We start from the raw sequence: 22,307 nt of genomic DNA, 5'->3' as shown, positions 1-22,307 counted from the left end.
ATCAAGTGGCGCTCCCAGCGAGCTTGGGTGTTGGACCAGTTACCCTGTTGAAGACGATGGCATCTGCAATTTACAGTCTACCATAGTCGAACTGCGTTGCGTAGGTCGGCGAGCCCTAGTGTTCTGTACATCAGTAGCATGACAGTTGTCATTGTTCGAACTCATCACACACGGGCATCATCCTTACTCAGCCTCTAATATAGCTCTCTTGGTCAGCTCGTCTCCAACCCATGCCGCGATCCTACTCCCCACATCCCCGACCAACACATCGTAATGCGGTCCGGGAAAAAACAGTCCGCAGTGCGCACCGATTACATCCAGCCCGTCCATGTATACATCTACCCAGGTTGGATCGCTCGCCCCGTCCCGTTTACTCGGCAAGACACAAAACTTTTTCAGTTTCTTTGGCCTCTCTGCATCTTCGGCGCCGTCCCGTTCCCCGTATCCCCCGGCGGGAACGGACTCGCCAGCTTGCTTTCCCTCACGAACACGCCTTTTTTCTGCCTGCTTCTCTTGTTTAGCTCTCGACTTCTCGGAGCCCTTGGCCTGCTTTTCCGCCTCTTTGGCAGCCTTTTTGCGTCTCCTCTCGAGTACCTTCTCGCGCTCTTGCACCGCCTCGGCGCGGTCCTTGACAGCTTGTAGGTAGGCTTTTTGGAGGCGTTTTGATTCTCTTTCAGCTTGCCTTTTGGCGTCCTTGTCGAGATTAGCGTCTATATCTGGGAAAGTGGGTTTGTGTGGGAGGTCAGGAATAGGAGGGAGATCGAGATCATCTGTTGCGGATGCGGTTGCGGTTTGGCCCCGGGATTCTTTGGTTTCGACTTCGACAAAGGGGATGGGGTCTATATCTTGCATGGATATTCGGCGAGCATTGTCTGGAGTTATTTCGAGGGCATTCTCTGCTGGGGTTTCGTGCTGTCCATCTCCTTTGTTTTGTGAATTTTCTACGGTGCTAAGTTCGGCGGTGTCCGCTACTTGGGGACCCGGATCTGCGCCGAACTGGGTGGTTTCTTCACCTTCCTTCTCTGGCTTATTTGGTATTGGGGGACCCGGACTCTTTGGGGCTGAGATATCCTGGATATCAAGCTCCGCAAGCTGCAGGTCTGCAGAGTTCCGCGCTGCTTGTATTTGCTGGCTCTGCTCTTTGTCGGCTTTGACTGGCTTAGGTCGACCAGGAGATAAAGTGTAGTAATTTACAAACCGAACTCTGGCATACGCACCAGTCGGGTAACCTTCAGCTATCATTCTGATTTCATCAACATCCTCTAGTGCCCGGAGTCGGTTATAGCGCACATGTAGACCACGATAGTCAGCCAGACATCCACCAAACTCCAAGTGCGAAATGATGTGTCTTCCAACCGCGTTGAGCAGCCCCTCGCGTTTGTGTTTGGTGGTGAAGTTGATGAGACGTTTGACCAAGGGCTTCTCCAGGAACGGGGCGTCATTGTAAAAAGGTGGATCAAAATAGGGATCGGTAGGCTGTCGCTGTGGGCGTGGCGAAGCTCCAGTGTCTATCAGGTCAATCCGTGAGTCGATGGATGGCAGTCTCTCAGTTGAGGAAGATGGCTCGGGGCCAGGAGAAGTGCTCAGCTCTTCCTGTCCTGGTTGCTGTTGCTGCTCATGCAGGTCCCCTTGATTCGGTGAGGGTTGAAATAATCCCGCAATACCTGAAACTACAATGCTAGGGTGTAATCCCAGAAATGGCGAATCCATGGCAACGGTGCCTAAGATGCGATGCTTGAAGGGCTGCGTTTTATAGGGATTTGTATTTGGCTATCAGGGTTAGCAGCATATTCGCCTTGTTTCCCGCCTGACTTGAAAGCAATAGTATGAATAATATAATACACCAAACTGCACCATAGCATGGGCGAGCACACAGGCAAGAGGTACAACAGGGCATTTCTCACACAATATCATACAAACTGACATGTCCAGGAAGGACACGGCGGTGGTCAATGCAACATGACGCACGGTGTGACAAGCAACTCACCATCAAAACAAGCTCACCAGCTAAAAGCCCCCCCATCGAATGCCCAACAAGGACCACATCCGTGCCGTCGCCCTCATGCGGTTCCAACCACGCACTGAAGTTATCCCTGGCGACCTCTATTGCCTTGTACGTCTTGTACCGCGGATATATCTTGGAATGAATAACATGAGTCTCGGCCAGCAGCTCCTTTAACAGCGCGTGAACATGTGCGGGGAAGGATCTGAACGACTGGTCATTTCCGTAGAAGCCATGGATATAGACTATGAGGAGCTTTCGTTTGCCGAGCGATGCTTCGGAGGGGACGAGGGATTGGGTTGATGAGGTGCGCGGGTCGGAGACATGTAGCAGGGGATTATCGAGAGGGTAAGGCGAAAGGTAGGAAGGGGTTCGGGGAGGAAGTGGTGGAGGTGAGGACATTGTGCCTGTGATGGTTGTGGTAGATGGGTGTCATGGACGAGCCATGAATGGCTCGAGGTTAGAATGTGACGCATTTGACAAATTTGTTTGTCAGAGCACTTAAGGGGTCCACGACTGGTTGGTATGCTGGCTGGCCGCCTCGGTCACACACCGATATAGGAGTCCATCTACGGAGTATTGGGAGCTGTATGTATGAGCGCTGTAGGCCACATCGCGCCAAACCTGTAAGATGGAACACGAAGCCAGGTAGCCAACGTAGGGGTAGCTGTATTGCAATAACTAACATTTGAAAGCTTATCCTTCTTTCTAATTGTGCGAAATGTGGGGGATGTGGTCGGGAAACCCTCGCCCCACGTGACGCTGTCAATCGCGTTTTAGGTGGGCGGGGTCGCCCTAACCACCTTACAACACACATCTCGTCAGCCACGCTCTCACATGTAATTTTAATGTAAATACGTGATATTTATGCCTTTGATTGTGTTAAGGCTCCAGCGAGGTCACGAGCCCCACAATGCCCATGCTGATAGCGGGTGACCGTAAGGCGACCCGTTAATCGCGTTAGGGCTGTATTGAGTTAAATGTAGTGACTTGTTGTAAAGTATTATCTTATAAGTAATCTAATTATCACTTAACTTATTAGTAATTAAATGTACCTTCTTAAATTTAGCATCTTATTGGATATATCATATATATCCCTGCAGATACCCGACTGGAGCCTTAATACAACTAAAGGGATACATTTTCGCGTTTTAATTATAGTTAATTAAGGGTATCGCGATGTCGCCGATGTGTATTTTGTTGGCCCAAACGCGACACACACACACACACACCTGTGACCCTGTACGCGATATCGCGACCTAGTTAATATCTAATTCTCGTAGCTTAAGTCTAAGGACTAATAAGAGCTCTAAATACGTAGTAAACTAATTTAAATAGAGTGATTAAATGCTTTTAAAAGTTAGTAATTCTAATCGTATATATTACAGGCTATAGCCTATTATAAATGCAAGTAAGTAATGTGTGGACAGAGCATTAACAAGAAAACTACATTTTCATTTTTTAAAAAAGCTTAAATAATTAATAATAAATCTAATAAAATACTTGAATTATAATAATAAATACATAAAATAGCTAATATTATAGCCAATCAGCTTATTTAAAAAAGTGGGTCCCTTTAGCTTTTTGTAAGCTTAAAAACTAGATTATATAGTTTTCTAAAAACTTACTACACTACACTACACTACAAAAACTACAAAATGTAGTTTTTGAAGTTTTAGGCTTATAATAGTATATAAGGACCCAACTTTTTTTATTATAAGCTTATAATTTTAGATTTATGCTAGTTATTCGTAAAACTTATAATTCTATAAGTATTTTATTAGATTTAATATAATTTTTTATATTCGAAACTACAAAAACTACAAAACTACAAAACTACACTACTTCCAATACTCTGTGTGTGGAGGAATTTAGCCGCACATCGCAGTATGTGAAGGAATTCAGCTGCACATCGCAGCTCAATTCGGCTAGCAACGTGAACGTGGCCTCTAGTCACGTGCCACACAATTATATAACTAGCTTTTTAGAGCCTTCCTGGAAAATAGAACCTTCTTGGCCCTCGTGGGCCTATAACTTATAGCCCCGAAGACGTCTTAACAGGCTGGGACATTTCAGACATCATTAACATTAGGGCCCTAATACTATAAACCGTGTTATAAGTTTATAACTTATAGGCTCGAGGCTCGAGCTAGTAGCTCGAGCCTAGGTCGGACCCTGAGCGGAGCTTACCCGGACCCGGCCCCGATAATCCTCGGCTAGGGGGGCGAATATAAATTCATATAATAAGGAGAAAAGGGGGGGAGGCCCTTTCTCTTTCTCTTTCTCCTTAAGTTTATTCTTACTATCTAGTTAGTAGTGAGTCTAGTGACGCATACCGCGGCATACGTGCAGCCGCAGGCCCGCAGGTATGGCCAGTCCATCAGTGGCAGTGCCATCACAAACCGCGACTGAACGTTAGCCGTCTGGAGAGAGACTTACGCCACTAAACTACAGTGGGGGTTTTCCCTCGTATTAACTCTACCAGGTCTAGCTAATTAGTAGTATGATAATATTTTTTAGCACGTTTTCGCGAATTACTTTTAGCTCTTAAAATTAACTAAAAACTTGGTAATTAAGCCTCTCATAGGTATTTAAGTGGTCTTTAGGACTCTTTACTAGCGTAATATACTGTAAATAAGAAGTTATAAATAATATGGGTTTTATCTTTAACTTTATGTGTAAATCCCTTACCAAAAATAGGTAAGTGTTATATTTATACGTGTTATGCAGTGTCTTCAGCCGGCTGACGGTCAGTCGCGGTTTATAGGATCAGGGCCTAGATCTGTTGAAGGTTGTCAAGACTCAACATCCCATCACTTGATCTCCACCAACCTGTCGACGTCTTTGCAAGCTAAGCCCCCAGGCGACGAGCACCTAGAACACCATGATGGCTTCAATGTCGAAGTCAGAGGATTGCGTGGAGCCCCACACGCAACCGTTTCCAGTCCCCTCTTCATCGGGAAACTACTTAAGTAGTTGGCTGGTGGGCGTGCTGGGTCCAGCTGTCAGGCAACAGGTCTATTGCGGAGTACGGAGTAACTACGGGATACCAGTTGACAATTAACATCAATCCAGAGCCCACCAGCCCCTCGCGAGGGAGGAGACCAGGTGAAAATGAAGAGAGCGCGTGGTGCCACTATTAATAGAAAAGGGCAAGACAGCGCCAATCCAAGTGTCAAATGCTGCCCCATAATATGTATTACTGTGCAATGACACGCGCAATGGAATGAAGACAACAATGAGCGATTCCAGCAATCTGAATGCCGGCGGGTCACTGCGCATCATGGACGACTGATGGTGCAACAGGAAGGATGCCTCGGTGCTTGAGCAACTTTGCAAAGTTGTTTCAATATATTCATTGCAACATTCACCAAGACCACCCGACGTTCGGCAGCGCCAATCACAATCCGACACTGCTCTGGTGGTTGCTTCGTCTGTGCAATTTAGACGCGACGCAACCAGAGTTTGGAAGCCAGGATACCCATGGGCCTGCGAGTTGATCCCCAAGAATAATTGACAGAAGGGGGACCGGCCACTGCGTCCAGCTTCTTTCATTGGCCATAGCTGTAGTAACCATGTCGATGCTGCGGACAGACGCAACTCCTCTTTTTGTTTGGTCTCGGGCCTTTAATTTACAACCAACATGACCAAACATGGGCACCACGAGGCGAATGCTCATCGGAAAGAACAAAGTGAAGACTTCGTACACGCGAGCCATTGCGTGCGTCGGCAGTGCATTCAAACTTGTTCGCATTCCCGATCTAGAGTCTCAGGTTGAGAGGTCCCGGGCCTCACTGGTCGAGTTGGGGCCTCGTGTTGACAGGGTTGATGGGGTTGATGCCGGTAAGCCTTCGGTCTTGTTGCCCTTGATCCTCCGCAACTCGGCGGCCAATTATCACTCTCATCATATGCCGGCGCGCTTGGCTTGCCAGCATAATGCTCAATTTACGCTCTCCCTTTCGCGTCGTGGTCAATGGCCCGTTGTTGCAGCATAACCAATAATACAAACAACCTTGACGTGGAGAATCCGGAGAGACCAGACTGGTGTATGCACAACATCGTGAGCTGCTCACGCACGGATTGTAAACACAATGGATACAAGAATAACTGCTCGTCAGTCGTTGTCTACCGTACGGAACCAGGTAACTATTATTACTCCGTATTGACTTTTGCATGCATGTTCCTGTGCTGCAGCCAACTTCCACCTCTGTTGGCATCCCCTTGTCCAATTCCGACTATGATGCATTCTGATTGGTCACAGGCCCCGGCCCTGGCCGTGTTGGCGCACCCAGAACCCCCCTGCAAGCGAAATTACCTTTCGTGCCATCGACTGGCATCGAGTCTGGATACGGCCCAAGACCCGGCCCAAGACCCAGCCGTGCATGGCCCGGGCCTTGCGTGGCCCAATGCTTGCAAGTGCTAATCTGTCTCTCATTTTTCCCACGACAGTCTGCGGCTCATTCGTTTCCGGTCGTGTTGTCCTACCAGACTGTTGCGCGATTCTTCTCCAAGTTTCGCACCTTGGGCGTCTAGTTTTTTCCTCTTCCTTTTCTCCCGTCAGGCTGTTGTGATACCCCGTCGCCTCGCGATGCCCTTTTACTCTTCCATCAACCCTTGGGCGTCGCCAATGAACTCGTCGTGAGCAAAACGGCCGCAGTTCCAGTATCGTTATTTTCTCTCCATTCTTTAGTCGACATTCTTTAGCGGCCCAGCGGTGCCGCAAGCCACTCGTTCATTTCATCCTCAGGCGAATTCTTTTCTGTGCACGCCAGCGCACCGGCACCTAATTGGCCAGACCGCAGCATCAAGCATTCAACGCCTGATCGAAAAATATACGGCAACAGCAACGACGACTAGTATCTCGACAATCCATTGTTCGTCTGCTGGACCGTCCGACGCGCTGCAGGTTAAAGTTAGAGTTGGCTGTTTCTCCATTGATCGACGCTCTCTGTGGCAATCATGACGACGGTGCCTGCTGTGCACAACTAGAAGCCCCCCATTCGTTTGTTTCGCCCGCTGTCCGTCTGGGCAAAAACCGCCTGGGCCTCTGCATCCTAGTCGGCCAAGAGGCCCCCGCAGCTGGAATACGACCTGCGTCGTCGGCCTACAGCACTGCCCACTGGCGCAATTCATCGCGGCCACCATGACTAAACCATCGCACGGGTCTTCACTCCTTCAGGCCCGCGACTCTCGTTCCCATTCCCATTCCCATTCATTCTTTCACCGATTTCGACATCGCCTGCTCCATGCGCATGACCCAGAACAACGGTCCTTCGGCGACGACGCAGCTAGCGACAACGGCTTCGGGCATCACCTCGGAGCCAACGTCGAGCTGGACTCTTCCAACAATGCTCTCGCCAAGCGCGATTCGAGCGAAACTACCCAACAGGTTGCCGTCAATGCTGTAGGTGATGAGCAGACTTCTCTCGTTACCCATGTCCGTCAGACTATTTCGCTCGTTCAGTATGTTGACCCGTGGGGTTCGACCTATGAGACCAAGACCATCTATTCGCCGCCAAACACCATTGTCGTTGATCCCCAGTCCGGCAAAACCATCGATACTTCTAGCGGCCCTGAATCGACTGTAGCCCTTCCGGGGCCTACCCCAAGCGGGAGCGGTTATTCCTCCTCGTCTCTCGACTCTGCTACGTCAACATCGCTGGGCCCAGTTCCCACATCTACTACACCTTCGTCTGCCACTGTCAAACCCGCCTACCCAAGCGTAGGTGGCATTCGAAACTCAACAAGCTGTAAGCCGTTTCCGTCCTGTCGCCTTGTTGCATTATCATGGCACGTATCATTTTTTTAACTTGAAACTCTTAGCCGCCTTCCATAGCAACTCGTCATTTGCTGCACCCTCAAACAGTTCGTCAATATATAAATTAAGTTCCAGCTCCGTAACGATATCAACTACCGATTCGTCAACCACCTCGGAAACCAAGAGTACCTCAAAATCTACCCACTCCACCCACTTGACTTCGTCGGCCTCTTCGTCCTCCTCTTCGTCGTCCCCTTCTTCGTCCTCCTCGTCCTCCTTATCGTCGTCGTCCTTCTCTTCGGCCACGACGACCGCACCGGGCAATGGCTATGGCACGATCACGGTTCCCGGCAGCCTGCCAACAACACAATCGGAAACCGGCTCCAGCAGCGGAGACAGCCTGACGCCACAGCTGAAGCAGGTCATCGGTGGAGTAGTTGGTGCTGTGGCCGGCGTAGCAGTCATTGGCTTACTCTTGATGCTGTTTCTGCGTTGGAAGAAGAAGAAGGGTAGCCCTACCATACTGAACAACCAATCAGGGGGAGCAACCTCGCGAACCCTTGGAGCTGGCACACCGGGCGACAGTGGGTCAGAAGGAGCCATGGCGGAACGGGCAGCAGCCCCCGGAGCCGTCGCCGCGGCTCTCGCCAGCCTGACGGGAAAACGAGCTCCGCAAACCTCACACTCTGCAGACAGCGGTGAACGGGGATTCTACCGAGTTTCGGGCAGAAAACTTCCATCGGTGTTGCACAACGGAGGAGATGGGTATTCTGATCCTAGAGGAAGCGCAACCAGCGGCAGTTCGGACTACTATCGAGGCTCGCAGGCATTTGAGCCAACATCTGCGGGTAAAGGGCAACTGGCCCTGGGAGTGCCCATGCGACCTGTCAGCGGCGTCCCCATCATTCGATCCGGCCCAGCAAGGATACCTATCACCCAGAACCCGTTCGCCGATCCGCCTGCTTCAACTAACAACTTATCAACGAGGACGCTGGGATCCGGCGAAAGCCCAAGAGCTTCGGGGTCAAAATTTCAAGAAAAAATTTAGAGGAGATCTTTTTTCTGCTCTAACTGGACCTTTTTTTGTTCTATTTTGCACAATCATCTTGCAGCCGGCGAGTTGCGTATTTATTCAAATTTTTTAAACCTCATTTAGAGCCTTTGATTCCATGTACATATTTGTCGCGTCTTAGATGCTCGTGTACGCATCACACTGGGGCTCTCGATCCCCTCATTTCCAACTGGGGCAATTTCTGACGTCGTTATCGGCGTTTGATGTGAGCCCATTGGTTTACTAATATGAAGGGAAGGCTTATGAATCAAAAAGCGTATTTCAATAGGAGTCTTTTATATATCTCTGTGATGTCATGGTTAGAATGGCTGTGTAGCTATAGGTTGACTTGGCCATTGTAAAGGCTGACAAGCTGACGCGTGCAAGTATCTACTGCTGTACTTGTGGTTAAGGCTCCTATGCTATGATATAACTGCCAAGTGCTGCTGCAAATACGACTGGATATCACCGCATTTTTCAGTACGTGGTGCCGATTCTTGACAGTGATCCTTGTAGAAACACTGGCCGGTATGGTGGCTCTTGGCTAGAGTGTTGAAATATGTCAAGTACAGTCGACATCTCTTGTTAACGCCTGTAAAGCAGCAACTTATGCGGACTTCCATGTAGAGTACCTACCCTAGGTACCAGGTAAGATAGGTACCCTGGGTACTCATGTTCGTTCCGCGTAGATGTAAGAGTAACGCGGGTTTCGGTGTTGATTTTTTTTTTTTTTTTAAATATATACATATATAATGATGATAATGAAAGAGGAACAGCGTCAATGAATTGACTTCCATGGTGCTCCTCGTTTCAATTGGGGCATGAACTGGCGTGCATGCTTTGGAATCATTTGCGCTTCTGATACACACGATGCAGCACGTGGTCACATATCGGCACTTGGCTGACGTTTAGCCAGCCACAGCACTGCGACGGTGCGACGATGCAAAGTCCGCACAATCCGTGCTCAGGGAATCGGGGACGCATCGCATCATCGGGAAATAAGGCTTGGCGAATCTCTGGGCCGGTTAATCTGCAGCATGCGGGCGGTTTTCTCCCTCTTTGTTTTTTTTTGTTCGCTTGGTTCCTTATCAGTGTGACCAAGTCCCAGTGTATTATGGTATGACAGGCGCACAAGCCTTTTTTACTGCCGCAAGTCTGAGACCACAACTGAAACAGGAACGTGGGGCGGGTTGGAGGAGGAGAAACGGAATTATGCACGCCAACGCCCAAGGTTTTTCTATTCTACTTGACACTTTGCCATGACAAATACTGTTTCTTTTCTCGTGGTTTGTTCCCTGTCGCTTAAAAGTGCACAGCCACTCTGCAATGGGGGGTTCTTCGACTTGACCAGGCGAGGAATTCTAGACCCTGTTGCCTGCCATGTGTGCGGTGTGGTCCAGTGGAGCACTTGGCATTCAATGGGGGATGTATCACCCAGCTCACAGCTGGTGTTTTTAAACAACGTCAAACATCCTCTCCGGTTGTCCTCCTGGGCCGAGGCTAGGAGCTGCTAGGTAGCAAGGCGATAACCTCGAAACGCAATACCTTGCTAGTTGTAACGACTGCGGAACAAAACGATTGATTCTCCTGCACAGTTGAGGTAGTTATCGGTCCCTAGTGTTGCAAATAGCGAAAAGCAGGGTAAAGGGGGATCGAGGAGACTTTCGACGACGAGCCGTGAGTGACGAGATGGTTGCTTGGGCTACTTCTGGCATCGTTGGCCAGCATTGGCCTTGCCACCGTCTCCAAAGTCGGGCGGACAAGGGCATACGTCGGTACCGGCCATGACGGAAGCGGGTGAAGACGAACGGCATCATGCGCTCTCGTCTCATGTTGGCCGTGCAGTGTCATGCTGTGGACATCGTCAACACGGAGCCATGCGTGGCCACGGCACTGGGGAAGGTCGGAACAGGATCCGATAGTGTGGTAAACTGACGTGGGCAAAACATTTCAATTGGTTTGAGAAGCAGGTTCAATTGATGCGTCGTGACAGGGCCCTCAGCCTCAACTGGTACTTGCTTGTAATACGACTCCAAGTGTCAATCCCTCCGATCATGTCCGCAAGATGCCGTCTAAGAGCGGTGCGGCTTGGCTGGAAGAGGCGAGATGGGCTGGCTGCCTCGACATAGACATTGCTTTCAAGTCAATGTATACAATGCTCGGTGACAAAAGTCCCAAGGTCCAAAGGGAGCCGTTGTCAAGTCTCCCGGTATCTCAAGTAGCATCGAACCAGAGGTGTCAGGGCTAGCTGCCTGCATGTGCCTGCTAGTTGCTGGGCGCCTGTCTGGTTGCCGGCCAATCCGGATGCTGCTCCTCCCATCCCAGAGTTTCCTTTGGTTTCTTCTCATCAATGTCAAGCTTCCGATTTCCTCTCTGAGCAAGGCATCAATACGCCAGCCAACCTGCGCCCATACATTCAAAGCCCTTCACGGCCAACTAGAACTAGTTTGCGACTTCGACGAACTCTTGGCCCCAGCCGGAATCTTGCCGCCTGTGCTGGTTTATTTAGAACAAGACGGTTGGTTGAGCCGCCAGACGCTGGCTTTTTTTGCGCTAGCCCTGTACACCCCTTCATTCACGGCCTGTGCTGGCACCCGTTGACCAGACTTGACTGCACAGTGCTTGCATGTGCACATTGATTGCGTCTGTCCCGCCTATCCGCCGCTGTGCTTATCCACCAGGCCACTCCACTGGTCCGTGCCCCCCGCCAGTCCCAGACTTCCAGCACTTGAAATCCCCGTGGCCACTCAGACCATCTGCGTTGAGCCATCGGATGGTTGTTTTAGATCGGCATCCGAATACGCCTTCTCCAGTCTACCTTAGCAATTACCAATACAAACCACTGGCCCTCCCCCTTCCCTCCAAACCGTCTCACCTAGCCCTGTGCCACCATTAGCAAGTTCTCTCCGTCTCGTCGAGTTCCGCATCGTTGTTGGACTTGAATTGACATCAAAATCCCACTGCGCTGGATTACACTGCGCACCTGCAGAAGCCATCGCTGGCCCCGAAACTGGCCCGCACTCAAGAGGTTCTGCAACGACAAATTCGCACAGGAAGCTCAAGCCACCACGATCGATTGCTCGCCTCGCCATTTTGCGCCAAATTTGCTCCTTCCGTGCATGCGCTCCAAACCGGGCTCTCTGAGCTTTGCCCTTCCGTCCAGCAAGTCTGCCGATACTCCCCTGCTTCCAGACGCATATACATACTGTTGCTGTTGCCATGGACCACATGAACTTTCAGATACCCGGCATGGGACCACCGCCCATCATGAACCAACCGCCCCAGATATTTGGCGGATATGGCCCGGATGGTTTACCCAACGCTCCTCAGATGCCGGCTGATCTGGCTGCACACATGTTCCCCGACACCCACCTCCTCATGGAAGATACCAACGAAGCCAAAAGAAGAAGAATTGCGAGGGTGAGAGAAAATCCATGCGCAGTCCTGTCGAGCTGATAGCTAATGCTGCATGGGTCTTAAGGCTTGTGACATGTGTAGGAAGAAGAAGATCAAGTGTGACGGCAAGCTGCCTGCCTGCACTCATTGCATCAATTACAAGACGGATTGTGTCTTCACCCAAGTGGAGAAGAAGCGAAGTCCTCCCAAAGGGTTGGTTCCCCCCGTCATATGGTCGACACATTCTCAAGCTAGCTTAACGTGCTGTCGGATACCTGCTAACGTGTACATCCTCGTAGAGCCAAATATATCGAAGGATTAGAGAATAGATTGGGCCGCATGGAGCATTTGTTGCGACTCTCAGGTACGTCAACTTTTCTATGCCACAATGAGTCTTGACGGGTGTGGTGACTAACAGCCATGATAAAAAAAGGCTTACTGAGCGAGGATGACAGCGGTACCGACCTGGGCGCATTGGAGAAGAAATTGACAGAGAAATCACGTCAGGCCTCGACTGTTGCAACCAGTCCCATTTCTCCTTCACAGGCAACGTCAGGGCAGGATGGCACAGCTTCAACACCTCAGAGTGCTCTCACATCGCCCGATCCCACCAAGGACAAGGACAAGGACAAGGACAAGGACGAGAAACGCAAATCCATGACGCCCGGGGATGAGAGAGCCGGTGACGGAGAAGAAGAGGTTGAAGCCCTTTCAGAAATGATGTGTTCTCTTGTTACCAATCAATGTGGCGAAACCCGATACATTGGCTCGTCTTCGGGCTTTTCCATCTTCTCACCAAAGGGTATTCAGTGGGTCAACGGGCGTACTGGGGACGATTCATTTGCCAAGATGATATCTGAGGTATCAGTGGATGATCACAAATGGACAAATTGGAAGCCTGAAGTTTTCGGTGACCTGTTTCAGCGACGGGTATTCAGGCCGCTACCGCCGAAAAATGAAGCAATGTCCCTTCTACAGGACTATTTCGAGAACTTCAACTGCATGTTTCCCCTATTCCACCAACCGACTTTCATGCATTTAGTTGAGAGACAATACTCGTCTGATCCGTATGAAGGCTCCGGATGGTGGGCAAGCTTGAATTGTGCACTAGCCATCGCGCATCGCCTACGGGTCATGAGCAACCTGGTGCCGCAGGAGGAGGATGAGAAAGCTTGGGCGTATCTGAAAAACGCCATGGCAGTGTTTTCAGAGCTAACTATGCGGAACACCGATTTACTAAGTGTGCAGGCTCTACTCGGCATGGCGTTGTTCATGCAAGGAACACCGAATCCTCAGCCGACCTCTCTCTTGATTGCTGCCGCCATTAGGCTTTCGCACAGTATCGGACTTCATAAACGTGGAACGGGATTCAACTTAAACCCCATCGAAATCGAACAACGAAAGAGAGTGTTTTGGATTGCATACATGCTAGACAAGGACCTATGCCTTCGATCTGGACGGCCAGCTGCACAAGATGATGACGATATGAATGTGGAGCTACCGGACGCTAACCCCGCCGACAACATTGGAAACATCCCTCTGGCGGACGGAAAGGGCAAAATGAACCTCTTCCGTGTCATTTGTGAATTTACTGTCATTGAAAGCAATGTTTACAAGCGGCTGTACTCGACAAAGGCAACGAAACAATCCGATGGAGAGCTTTTAAATACCATCGGTGAACTGGACCAGGAACTGGAAGAATGGAAAGACAGAATTCCCGTTGACTTCCGACCGGAACATGAGATAAAGGCGTCCCATACACCATTGATATTGCATGTTGTCATGCTTCATTTCACATACTACAATTGTTTGACGACTATTCATCGTATGTCAATTCACCATGGTTATTGGACAAGCAGACTGTCAAACTATGCCATTCAAGGCTTGAATTCGAGGCCGCTGAATCCAAGGGTTTTCTCTTCTGCTCAACTGTGCACAGCAGCCGCTCGAGCCTCTATCTCTCTGCTGAAATATGTCCCGCAAGGTGACTTTTCATGCGTTTGGTAAGTCGTAGTCTCCATGACGGGATATACACAGGGCTAACAATACATGACTAGGCTCATTCTTTATTTTCCCGTGTCAGCACTCATGACCTTGTTTAGCAACATTCTTCAAAATCCCCTTGACCCTCGTGCCAAGTCCGATACGAAGTTGATGGACCTTGTTGTTACATTCTTGTCGATGTTGGGCCAGGAGGCTGAACAAGGAGGCGTGCACCGCATGCTCGGCATATGCTCCGAATTCGTACGTATTTCCAAAGTGGTGATTGAAAGGGCAGAAAAGGAGCAATCTTCTAGGCGAAAGCGCAAGAACGTAGACTCGGGATCGAAAAACAGCACTGCAACAAATACTTCCAGCAAGCCATCTGTACAGACTACACCGGGCGAGACAGCATCCTCAGAAACGCCCAGGCCTACCACCGCGACAATATCCACGCCAATGCCACGCAATCTCTCCGTTTCTTCTGCCTCCAGAGATGCGCTGGCAAGTCTCGCATCAACCAGTCCAGCAGACAGAAGAGGTTCGTTTGATCCTTCAGCAGTCATGTCGATGAATAGTCAATCTCCCTCTGGTGGCTCAACAAGCTGGCAGCAGGAGTTGCAACCTCCTCAAAATGGAGACTTTGACTCATACAACAACATGAATGCCTTTGGTGCCATCGGTGTGTCCCCGCCTCCTATACCACTGACGGCTCGGCCTTTTGCGCAACCCCTGCTCCCACAAGACTTGTTCGGTCTTCCAGCGACGTTGGATTGGAGCTGGGCCGAAATGAGCGGCGGTGCCTACCCGTCAGTTGAGAATGGGAACTATGGTAGCGAGCAACCAGATCTGTCCACAACCGGCCGATAGTGCGTAGAATTCCCTTCAAGGTGTTGAGATGTCTGCTTCATTACGTCCTTGTGTTTCAGCATGAGCACTTGATGCCCTGTCAATGGCAACACATAATATTGGACGCAATATTCGGAATGAGACAATGTGAGATGACGGAGTTGAAGGACAACCAGGCATAGCGTTTCTGTTTCTTATTGGTGTATTTGGATCATGGATAATCTCTCCTTTATGGTTTAGTTATATACAAGTGTACATTAGTGTCTCTCAAGCACCGACCATACCCGGGCCGTAACTTTGTTGACGCATGAGAGCATTAGGTGGCGAAGCTGCCGTGTTCTTCAAGGCCATGTCAGACGATAGTGACTCATTTCCATTTGTGCTGTCATAACCTACTTTCTTCCGACGCTTTTGACCGCCCTCGCCTTCTCCCGTAGAGTATCCGGTATCCATACCTCCGTCGTCATCGGGGTATCCTTCGCCATAGCCTTCGAAACTGCTGTCGCCATATGATCGCTTCTTGACATTCCTCCGAGGTCGGTTGGGATCCTGCCCAGCTAGAATCGGAGGTTTTGGTCGGCCTATAGTGTTGGGTGTTGAAGCTAGTGGCGTGCCCGGTGCTGATGGCTTCGCAGAGATTGGTTTTGACGCATTGCCACTGGACGGTGCTAAGTCTCCCAGTACCGACGAGTCCCAGACCGCCTTGGGTATGGATCCTTTGGACATGTTCATGGCACGGCCAAGATTCGAGAGCGTCGTCGCGGATAACCCGTCGGTAATTTCGCGACCTTTGACTTGATGAACATTCCACTCCAGCTCGGGGACTTGGAGGATCGCCATGAATCCTGAAGGCGCGTCTTCCTTCTTCTTCTGAACGTCGAAATGACCGGCTACCCCTAATCGTTTTATGTGACCCTTGTATGTTTTCCGTAAAGCGTTCTTCTCCCCGTTGGGCTTTTCTCGCGCTACTTCGGCGGCAAGGCTGGTGAGGCCGCACATCTCGTACAGGTCTTGGGCTATCCTGGTCAGAGGCTCAGGATGTGCTGCATCAAGATTATCAACAGGACCATTCTCCCAGAGAAATACCGACACCGACAGAAGCCTTGAACCATGAAGACGGGCAGAGGGCAAGGGCAAGGGTCACGTACGTGTTCTGCAAAGAAGGTATTTCTCCCCGACGTCCAGGTGCAGGTCCTCAATACCCAACCGGCTATCCCCGAGATGCATCTTCTTCTGGTCGCGGTCGCGGTCGCGGTCACCGGTATCGCCTAGCGAGCGCTTTCGTTTGTGCGGTGAGTCGTCGGACATAGCTTGTTGGGCTGCGAGGGCGACGAGGTTTGCGACTGCTGCTACGCTGGCCGAAGTATTTTGTAACAAGGAGTGTGGGATGGTGATGCAGCCGGTGGTGGAGGACGGAGAATATGGAGCGCCCAGGTGGAGGCTCGCGCCCTGAGAGCAGATGTCCGATAAAAGCGGGGCCCTGGCCAGCATTGTGGATCAGGGCGGATTTTGCCTGGAAGTACACCGTACTAGATGGAGAGGTTCAGCCTTTTTTGTTGAGGTTGTCAAGTTCACTCAGGCTGTGAATGAATGGCCGAGACCCTATATATATACGTACGTCTGAAGGCTGAACTTTATGCAAGGAGTTCGTCATACGGTTTAGCCCAAAAACAGCCATTTTGGCATCCATCGCAGTGAAGGTTTCCTCGCTTCGAGCAGTGTAAATGATGCAGATGCAACAGCCGCTAGTGAAGTTGCTCCGTATTCCAAATCGGGCGCAAGTAGTTCCTTTAGCCAATTTGAGATGGCCTGTTCGGCGACACGCGACAAGTCACATGATGCCGTTCTTGTGAATAATATTTCCCACTGGTGGGGAACTGCACGAATAGTCCTTTCTTATCCTTTTTTTTTTTTTCGTTTCTAAACAAACAAGACCACTACTCGCAAACAAATCGCAGTTTGCACTGACTTTGTTCAACCCCGACGCTGCTGACGATTTCGAGCCGTGGTCAAGAACAACCGTTTAACCTTGCCTAAAACCATCATCACGAGGGCCCCTCGTGCGGCTACCATGATGCGGTGATGACCTGATGCAAGTGACATATTGTACGACAGCCTTCGATTGTCCACCTAGAACAATTGCTGGGTAGCTTTTTCCGTGCGTCTCGCTCTCTGGATGCTGCGGTTTCGAACAAATCTGTCCGCCCGGATCATCGCAAACCACTCTCTTTATTTCCATTGAATCGGGTCTGAATAGCTGTTATGCATAGCTGTTGACATGTTTTCTCAAGCTGGTAAGTACACTGTGATGACGATCGCAACGGGACATGTTTTTTGTGCATTGTCCGCATTGGTAGTGATGAAACGTGCATCTCTGGTAAACCTATCAGCCATGATTGTAGTCGATGGCTTTGGTTGTGTGCATTGTCACACACTACGGGCCATCAACCGCCTGGCTGTGGGAGGAAATCGGCATGTCTGAACAAGATTATACCCGATTGGTCATGTGCAACCATTGAAGCAGCCTAAGCTGATCAGTGGTTCATCTAGATGGACGGTTGCGGCCACGGCGGCTAGAGTCTGATTCAACACGGCTCCCGGCCTTGACGCGCAATTCCACGAGACGAACACCCCAATGAGAACCATACTGTAATCACATAGTATTCACACAAGTACTCTCCATTCACAGCTGACATTGTGATGTTCCACGAGCGCAACGTTCGAGAACATCGTGTGGCACATGTTCTAAGCTAGGATCTGGTTGCATTGGCCGCCATGCGCCCTCTCCAGCATCACGTCTATGTTCCTATTTTTATGTCCTATCCTTCAGAGATATAGATTGCCACGGTCCCCAAGTCAGGGCATGTGCGGCAGTCCATGCTTATATGCTAACAATGGGTTTGTTCCGGCCATGAAAGGAATACAAACCCCGACTCCAGTCAATGACATAACTGCGTTGTGTGGCGGGCCATTGAAGCTCGATAGAACAGCGTTCGAATCGTAGCCATTGTACATGTCTGAAGGCCGTACTTTGTTCCGTAGCAAAAAGAGCTCCGCTCCCTAGAGAGCGATTCGAAGCTCGGGTCTGCATCGTGTCCAAGATCACAAACAGTAGCTGTTCTCTGCCTCGGGTCGAGTCCATTGCAACAAGGATGCAAGACCAGCTTTCAGGGCGGCACCAGTTCCTTTGCTCCCAACCATACCAAGACTGCCCGTCGATACTCCAGATACGATCTCAGTCGTGAACAGCAATCGAGATGAGTTCAAAGCTGATGCCCCCGTGGCGACCCGCTCAGCCCATTCTAGGCTTCCGTCTCACCCATACCGTCCTATCCCGAGCGTCCACATCATCGTCTCCTCTGCGATCCACGACCTTGACCCCATCCTTGTCGCGTAACTGAACCTCCCAAACAGCAAGCTTGTAAGCGGCGCGGTCCGCCATGCCAGTAAACAGGTCAAACGACCAGCCGTGTTTCGGACAAGACAGCCCAGCACTAAGGACAACTCCGAAATCCTCAATGTCGAACGGGCTCCCATTCGATAGAGGATAAGACTGGTGCGGGCAACGCTGCACGTTTCCCCCCCCCCCCGCCCTCATTAGCCAGCAACATCTTTGGTCTGTGAAAAGGAGAAAACAAAAAAGGGGGTCTGTAGCGGAAAAAAAACTAAAAAAACTCACATGGTCTACTGCGTGGAATTTCCCTCGGTACCGAAACACCAGAACTTGATCTCTCAGCTCGTCTCCCGCAACGGGCGACTCTAGACTCTCGGGGCAGACGTGTATCTCGGACGCCTGCGACGGCTGGTCTTTGGGAACGTGGAAAATTTTGCACCCCGGCGTGAGCTGGGCGTCGCAGAGCCGCGGCTGGATGAGGCTGGCGGCGTCTTCGCCTAGATTCGGGAACGACGACGCCGGGCCGGCGGGGATCCAGCTTGTGTCCGGACGGGATCTGAGCCAGTTCATTTCCGAGGGCTTTGGTCGGGCGGGCGCTGCCTTGGGCTGGGGCTGGGGTTTTGTGGTAAGAAGAGACGTCGACATGTCGGTGCTCCCGGCGCCGTCAGCAGTGGGTTGTGGAACCCCCGATCGCCGGGCTGGTTGCGGTCCCTCCTCCCGGCGCAAGGATGTGATGCCGACGGAATGGAAAAATACCCGTAGATTTACACGTCTCTTGTGGAAATTATAGTTTTATTCTAAAGTATATGTACGCGCCGCAGATATGGTGGTTTTGTCAGGTGGTGCACAGGACTTGGAGAGAAGCGCTCGGTGCCAGATCCTGTTGAGACCAGCCATGCTGTTGCATATCCCCAGTTGCAAGCGAGATGGCCGAGAGGACTGGGACCGTCGAAAGCATCACCACGTGTCTAGTAGATTGGGACTACGGCGTAAGAAATCACACATATGACATAGCTTGAACCAGTGCTCAGTTATAGCATGGTACCTGATTCAATATGGCAAGACGCGCCCAGGTCATCCATCAGTCGAGCAAGTCTTGATTTTACAACACCTTGACAGTAGATGAGTTGACACCGGTCTAGGGTGTCTACAAAAGGACTGACGCACTGTACTTCGCTGCTTGCACACCCAGGGCTCTGTGAGTTATTTGCTTACAAAGGACCGAGTAGTCAAATCAAATAGAGGAAGTGGTGCTCGATATGGCGGGTGTCGAGAAAGGGTGACAATGAGAAGGGCTTACAGCCGGCCAAGGCGTTGGGCTTTCAAAGTAAGACACCAAGACGGTTGAAAAATGATGTAAAGTCGTACCATGTTTGCAATATAAAAACGCCTAAACACACTTGTACGCCCGCGAGGGTATCACAGCTACATTATGGATTATGGACCGCCTCTAGCCCGTAGCAGTCTCTGGTTTCTGCGCAAACGCATTCGTCCTATAAGCACATTAGCATACTGAGCTTGTCAGGAAAAACGAGTTCGAATAAAGCAGGCATGCTTACACAAGATAGTAAGGCCGGCTCTTAGTATTCCGCAGCGCACTTCGCATCTCGGCCAAGAAGACCTGGACGCGCGCGTACTCCCAGCCCATGATCTCTCTCAAGAGGAACAACGCGAACCCCTCCAGGCTGTCTTCCATAAAGGTCAGATTGTACAGTCCAATCTGTTTGTAGGTATGGTCGGTACTCCATCCGCCTACCGGCACCTGGTAATACTTTTGGGTGATGTTCTCGAATCCCGCTTCGCGCATGTATCGTGTTATGCGGCCGTTCATGCCGATTCGCAAGCTCCTGCCCATCCGGTCACCCGCCTCCATGAAGACGGTGCCCCACCGCTTGAAGATGTGATCAGGGTCGTCTCTGATTTCGGGCAAGTCGCTGTGAAGGGTGATGGTGAATTCAAAATCTTCTAGCCACCCGCCGGGTTTGAGGGCCGTGTACGCCTGCCGGTAGAGCCGCGGCCAGTCACTGATACTTCCGTATAAGGCGCGCATGTGGATAAAGTCAAAGGTGGAGGGGCTGAAGGTCCAGTCGAGCTGTGCGTCTTCGATCTCAAAGGTGAGATTTTGAGGCACCCACACTGGTTGGATGGGGCTGATGTCTGTGCCGATGATCTCAGAGGACGGGTAGGCGTCGGCCATGTCGATGGCCCAGATGCCCGTTCCGGTGCCAACGTCGAGGATTTTGGTTGGTCTCTCGGGGATTGGCGCCTCGAAGAGTCGGTCGCCCAGGAGCAGGGTAATGAAGTGGTGGGCAATGTCAAGCCCTAGGTTTTGTGTGTCATCATTTGGACCCCAGTATTCGGTGGTGCTGGAGTTCTGGTACGTGCGACCATGGAGGTTGCGGTAGTTGTAGATGCTTTCGTTTAGGGAAACAGTCGATGACAGAATACTTTTCGATTCAGTTAGAAAATTGACTTGGTTTGCCAATGAATAATGCAGCCCGTTTCGTACCTGCCCTCGTCGCCCAGCGCCGAGTCGGTATCGTCGTCAGTCCATCTCTACAGGTTGATCAAGAGTCAGTTTTTCGTCATTGGCAACCGAACTGGTACGGGTAACTTCGTACAAACGGGATTTGCGTATTCCTAGGGCGGTCGTCGGTGAGCACGGGAGGCGCAGGGTCGCTCGCAGGTGAGAGAGGCTTGGGCGACGGAGACTGCCTCGCCTTATCTGGCATCTTGGGGCTAGACATGATTTCGGTCGCTTCGTGGTCTACAACGAAGTCGAAGAACGGGGGTTTTGCTCTATGGCTTCCGAGAAGCGCATGATAAGACAACTCTGGTGAGAATGCCCATTTGAACAGAGTCGTGGAGAAGCGGTTGAGGTCAGGCGTCAATAGTCTTTTGCTTTGCTCAAGGTCGCAAGCAAAAAGGTAGTCAAGACAATGATGGGTGGTGCAAATGATAAAACAGTCGAGCATTGATGGGGGATTTAACTCGGATTGCCCAATCAGTCCCTCGCCGATGGATACGCAAGCTGGTGCGTCCTCGTGTCTTGTGTCTCCCGTGCCAAGTGTTCCAGACCAAACATTGCACCTTTTCGATTTCTTGAGTGTGCCCCAGCAGTATTATTACATCCGACCAGCATCAGGCCATTGAAAAGTAACGGCTCTTGATGTGGAAACGGCGGCGGCCATGAGCCGAGATTGGTTGTGGGCGTCAGCTACTCCGTAGACTTGTGGCGTTTCCGTCCGTCTGTCATAAATCAATGTCTCGGGTAAAGTTTGTTATGTACAATGCGGAAGTCTGCATGAGGTTGCAGTCAGCAAAGTCCACGAATGTCCAAGGTGGGGCAAGAATCGACTTTCGGAACACCACGACGCCGTGCAGCCAATGACGACAAATTAAGTGGAGTGCGCACCTATCGAATCACTGATACTCTCAGTCAACCAATAGGAGGGAACTGTGGTGCCGCTAAGGGAAAGCTAAACCGGATTTCACTTTGTTGTTGAAGAGCAAAGGAATTTCCTTGGCGCGGAGCTATCACCGATTCACCGACACGTCAGTCCAAACTAGCTTCCAAACCGAGCCAAGGTTTGCGGCGCTGCATCGGTATGTTGCCACCATTCCCGCCCAACTGTTCAGCCCATCGTCGGTTTCCTCTTGCAGCGAGGTTGCAGCGGCCTCGTGGTCCGGGTGGGAAACAAAGGGCCTTGTGAATCGGACCCCCCCAGGAGGCAAGGGGGCTCCGCGAGTCCACCATGCAGAAACCATGCTGCCACTGGCTACCAATGGCAACACGCAATGTCTGAAAAGGGCCAAGTCGTGGTTGGACCGTAATACACTGCTGCATCAACCCATGTCGTGTCCGACAGGGAGGCCA

The 22,307-nt window shown here is 50.8% G+C and overlaps 6 protein-coding genes across 6 annotated transcripts; 2 read left to right on the top strand and 4 right to left on the bottom strand.

The window, feature by feature from the left end:
• Nucleotides 1–183: 183 nt before the first annotated feature.
• J3458_022226 (uncharacterized protein) lies at nucleotides 184–2,404 on the bottom strand (the record flags this gene model as incomplete). The annotated part of the gene is made up of 2 exons (XM_007817756.2): nucleotides 184–1,770; nucleotides 1,988–2,404. 2 exons carry the CDS (start codon nucleotides 2,402–2,404, stop codon nucleotides 184–186), a joined length of 2,004 nt encoding a protein of 667 aa, XP_007815947.2.
• Nucleotides 2,405–6,418: 4,014 nt separating this feature from the next.
• J3458_022225 (uncharacterized protein) lies at nucleotides 6,419–9,509 on the top strand. Its single transcript, XM_066123008.1, has 2 exons — nucleotides 6,419–7,752; nucleotides 7,826–9,509. Exons 1-2 carry the CDS (start codon nucleotides 7,146–7,148, stop codon nucleotides 8,806–8,808), a joined length of 1,590 nt encoding a protein of 529 aa, XP_065972230.1. The 5' UTR covers nucleotides 6,419–7,145; the 3' UTR covers nucleotides 8,809–9,509.
• Nucleotides 9,510–11,124: 1,615 nt separating this feature from the next.
• Nucleotides 11,125–16,438, top strand: J3458_022224 (uncharacterized protein). Its single transcript, XM_066123007.1, has 5 exons — nucleotides 11,125–12,231; nucleotides 12,293–12,420; nucleotides 12,507–12,571; nucleotides 12,641–14,210; nucleotides 14,265–16,438. The coding sequence occupies exons 1-5, from the start codon at nucleotides 12,031–12,033 to the stop codon at nucleotides 15,055–15,057; spliced, it is 2,757 nt and encodes a 918-aa protein (XP_065972229.1). The 5' UTR covers nucleotides 11,125–12,030; the 3' UTR covers nucleotides 15,058–16,438.
• On the bottom strand, nucleotides 15,304–16,527 carry J3458_022223 (uncharacterized protein; the record flags this gene model as incomplete). Its single annotated transcript, XM_007817753.2, has 2 exons — nucleotides 15,304–16,079; nucleotides 16,185–16,527. The coding sequence occupies 2 exons, from the start codon at nucleotides 16,525–16,527 to the stop codon at nucleotides 15,304–15,306; spliced, it is 1,119 nt and encodes a 372-aa protein (XP_007815944.2).
• A 446-nt stretch (nucleotides 16,528–16,973) lies between these two features.
• Nucleotides 16,974–19,075, bottom strand: J3458_022222 (uncharacterized protein; the record flags this gene model as incomplete). Its single annotated transcript, XM_007817752.2, has 2 exons — nucleotides 16,974–18,604; nucleotides 18,716–19,075. The coding sequence occupies 2 exons, from the start codon at nucleotides 19,073–19,075 to the stop codon at nucleotides 18,329–18,331; spliced, it is 636 nt and encodes a 211-aa protein (XP_007815943.1). The 3' UTR covers nucleotides 16,974–18,328.
• Nucleotides 19,076–19,207: 132 nt separating this feature from the next.
• J3458_022221 (uncharacterized protein) lies at nucleotides 19,208–21,713 on the bottom strand. The gene is made up of 4 exons (XM_007817751.2): nucleotides 21,052–21,713; nucleotides 20,940–20,986; nucleotides 19,990–20,877; nucleotides 19,208–19,923 (listed from the first exon to the last, which is right to left on the bottom strand). Exons 1-4 carry the CDS (start codon nucleotides 21,403–21,405, stop codon nucleotides 19,881–19,883), a joined length of 1,332 nt encoding a protein of 443 aa, XP_007815942.2. The 5' UTR covers nucleotides 21,406–21,713; the 3' UTR covers nucleotides 19,208–19,880.
• Between the last annotated feature and the right edge of the window lie 594 nt (nucleotides 21,714–22,307).

The sequence above is a fragment of the Metarhizium acridum genome (assembly GCF_019434415.1).
Source record: "Metarhizium acridum strain ARSEF 324 chromosome Unknown scaffold_587, whole genome shotgun sequence".
Taxonomy (NCBI): Eukaryota; Fungi; Ascomycota; class Sordariomycetes; order Hypocreales; family Clavicipitaceae; genus Metarhizium; species Metarhizium acridum.
Note: the sequence above shows the minus strand (reverse complement) of the source record. Positions and strands in the feature narration are given on the sequence as shown.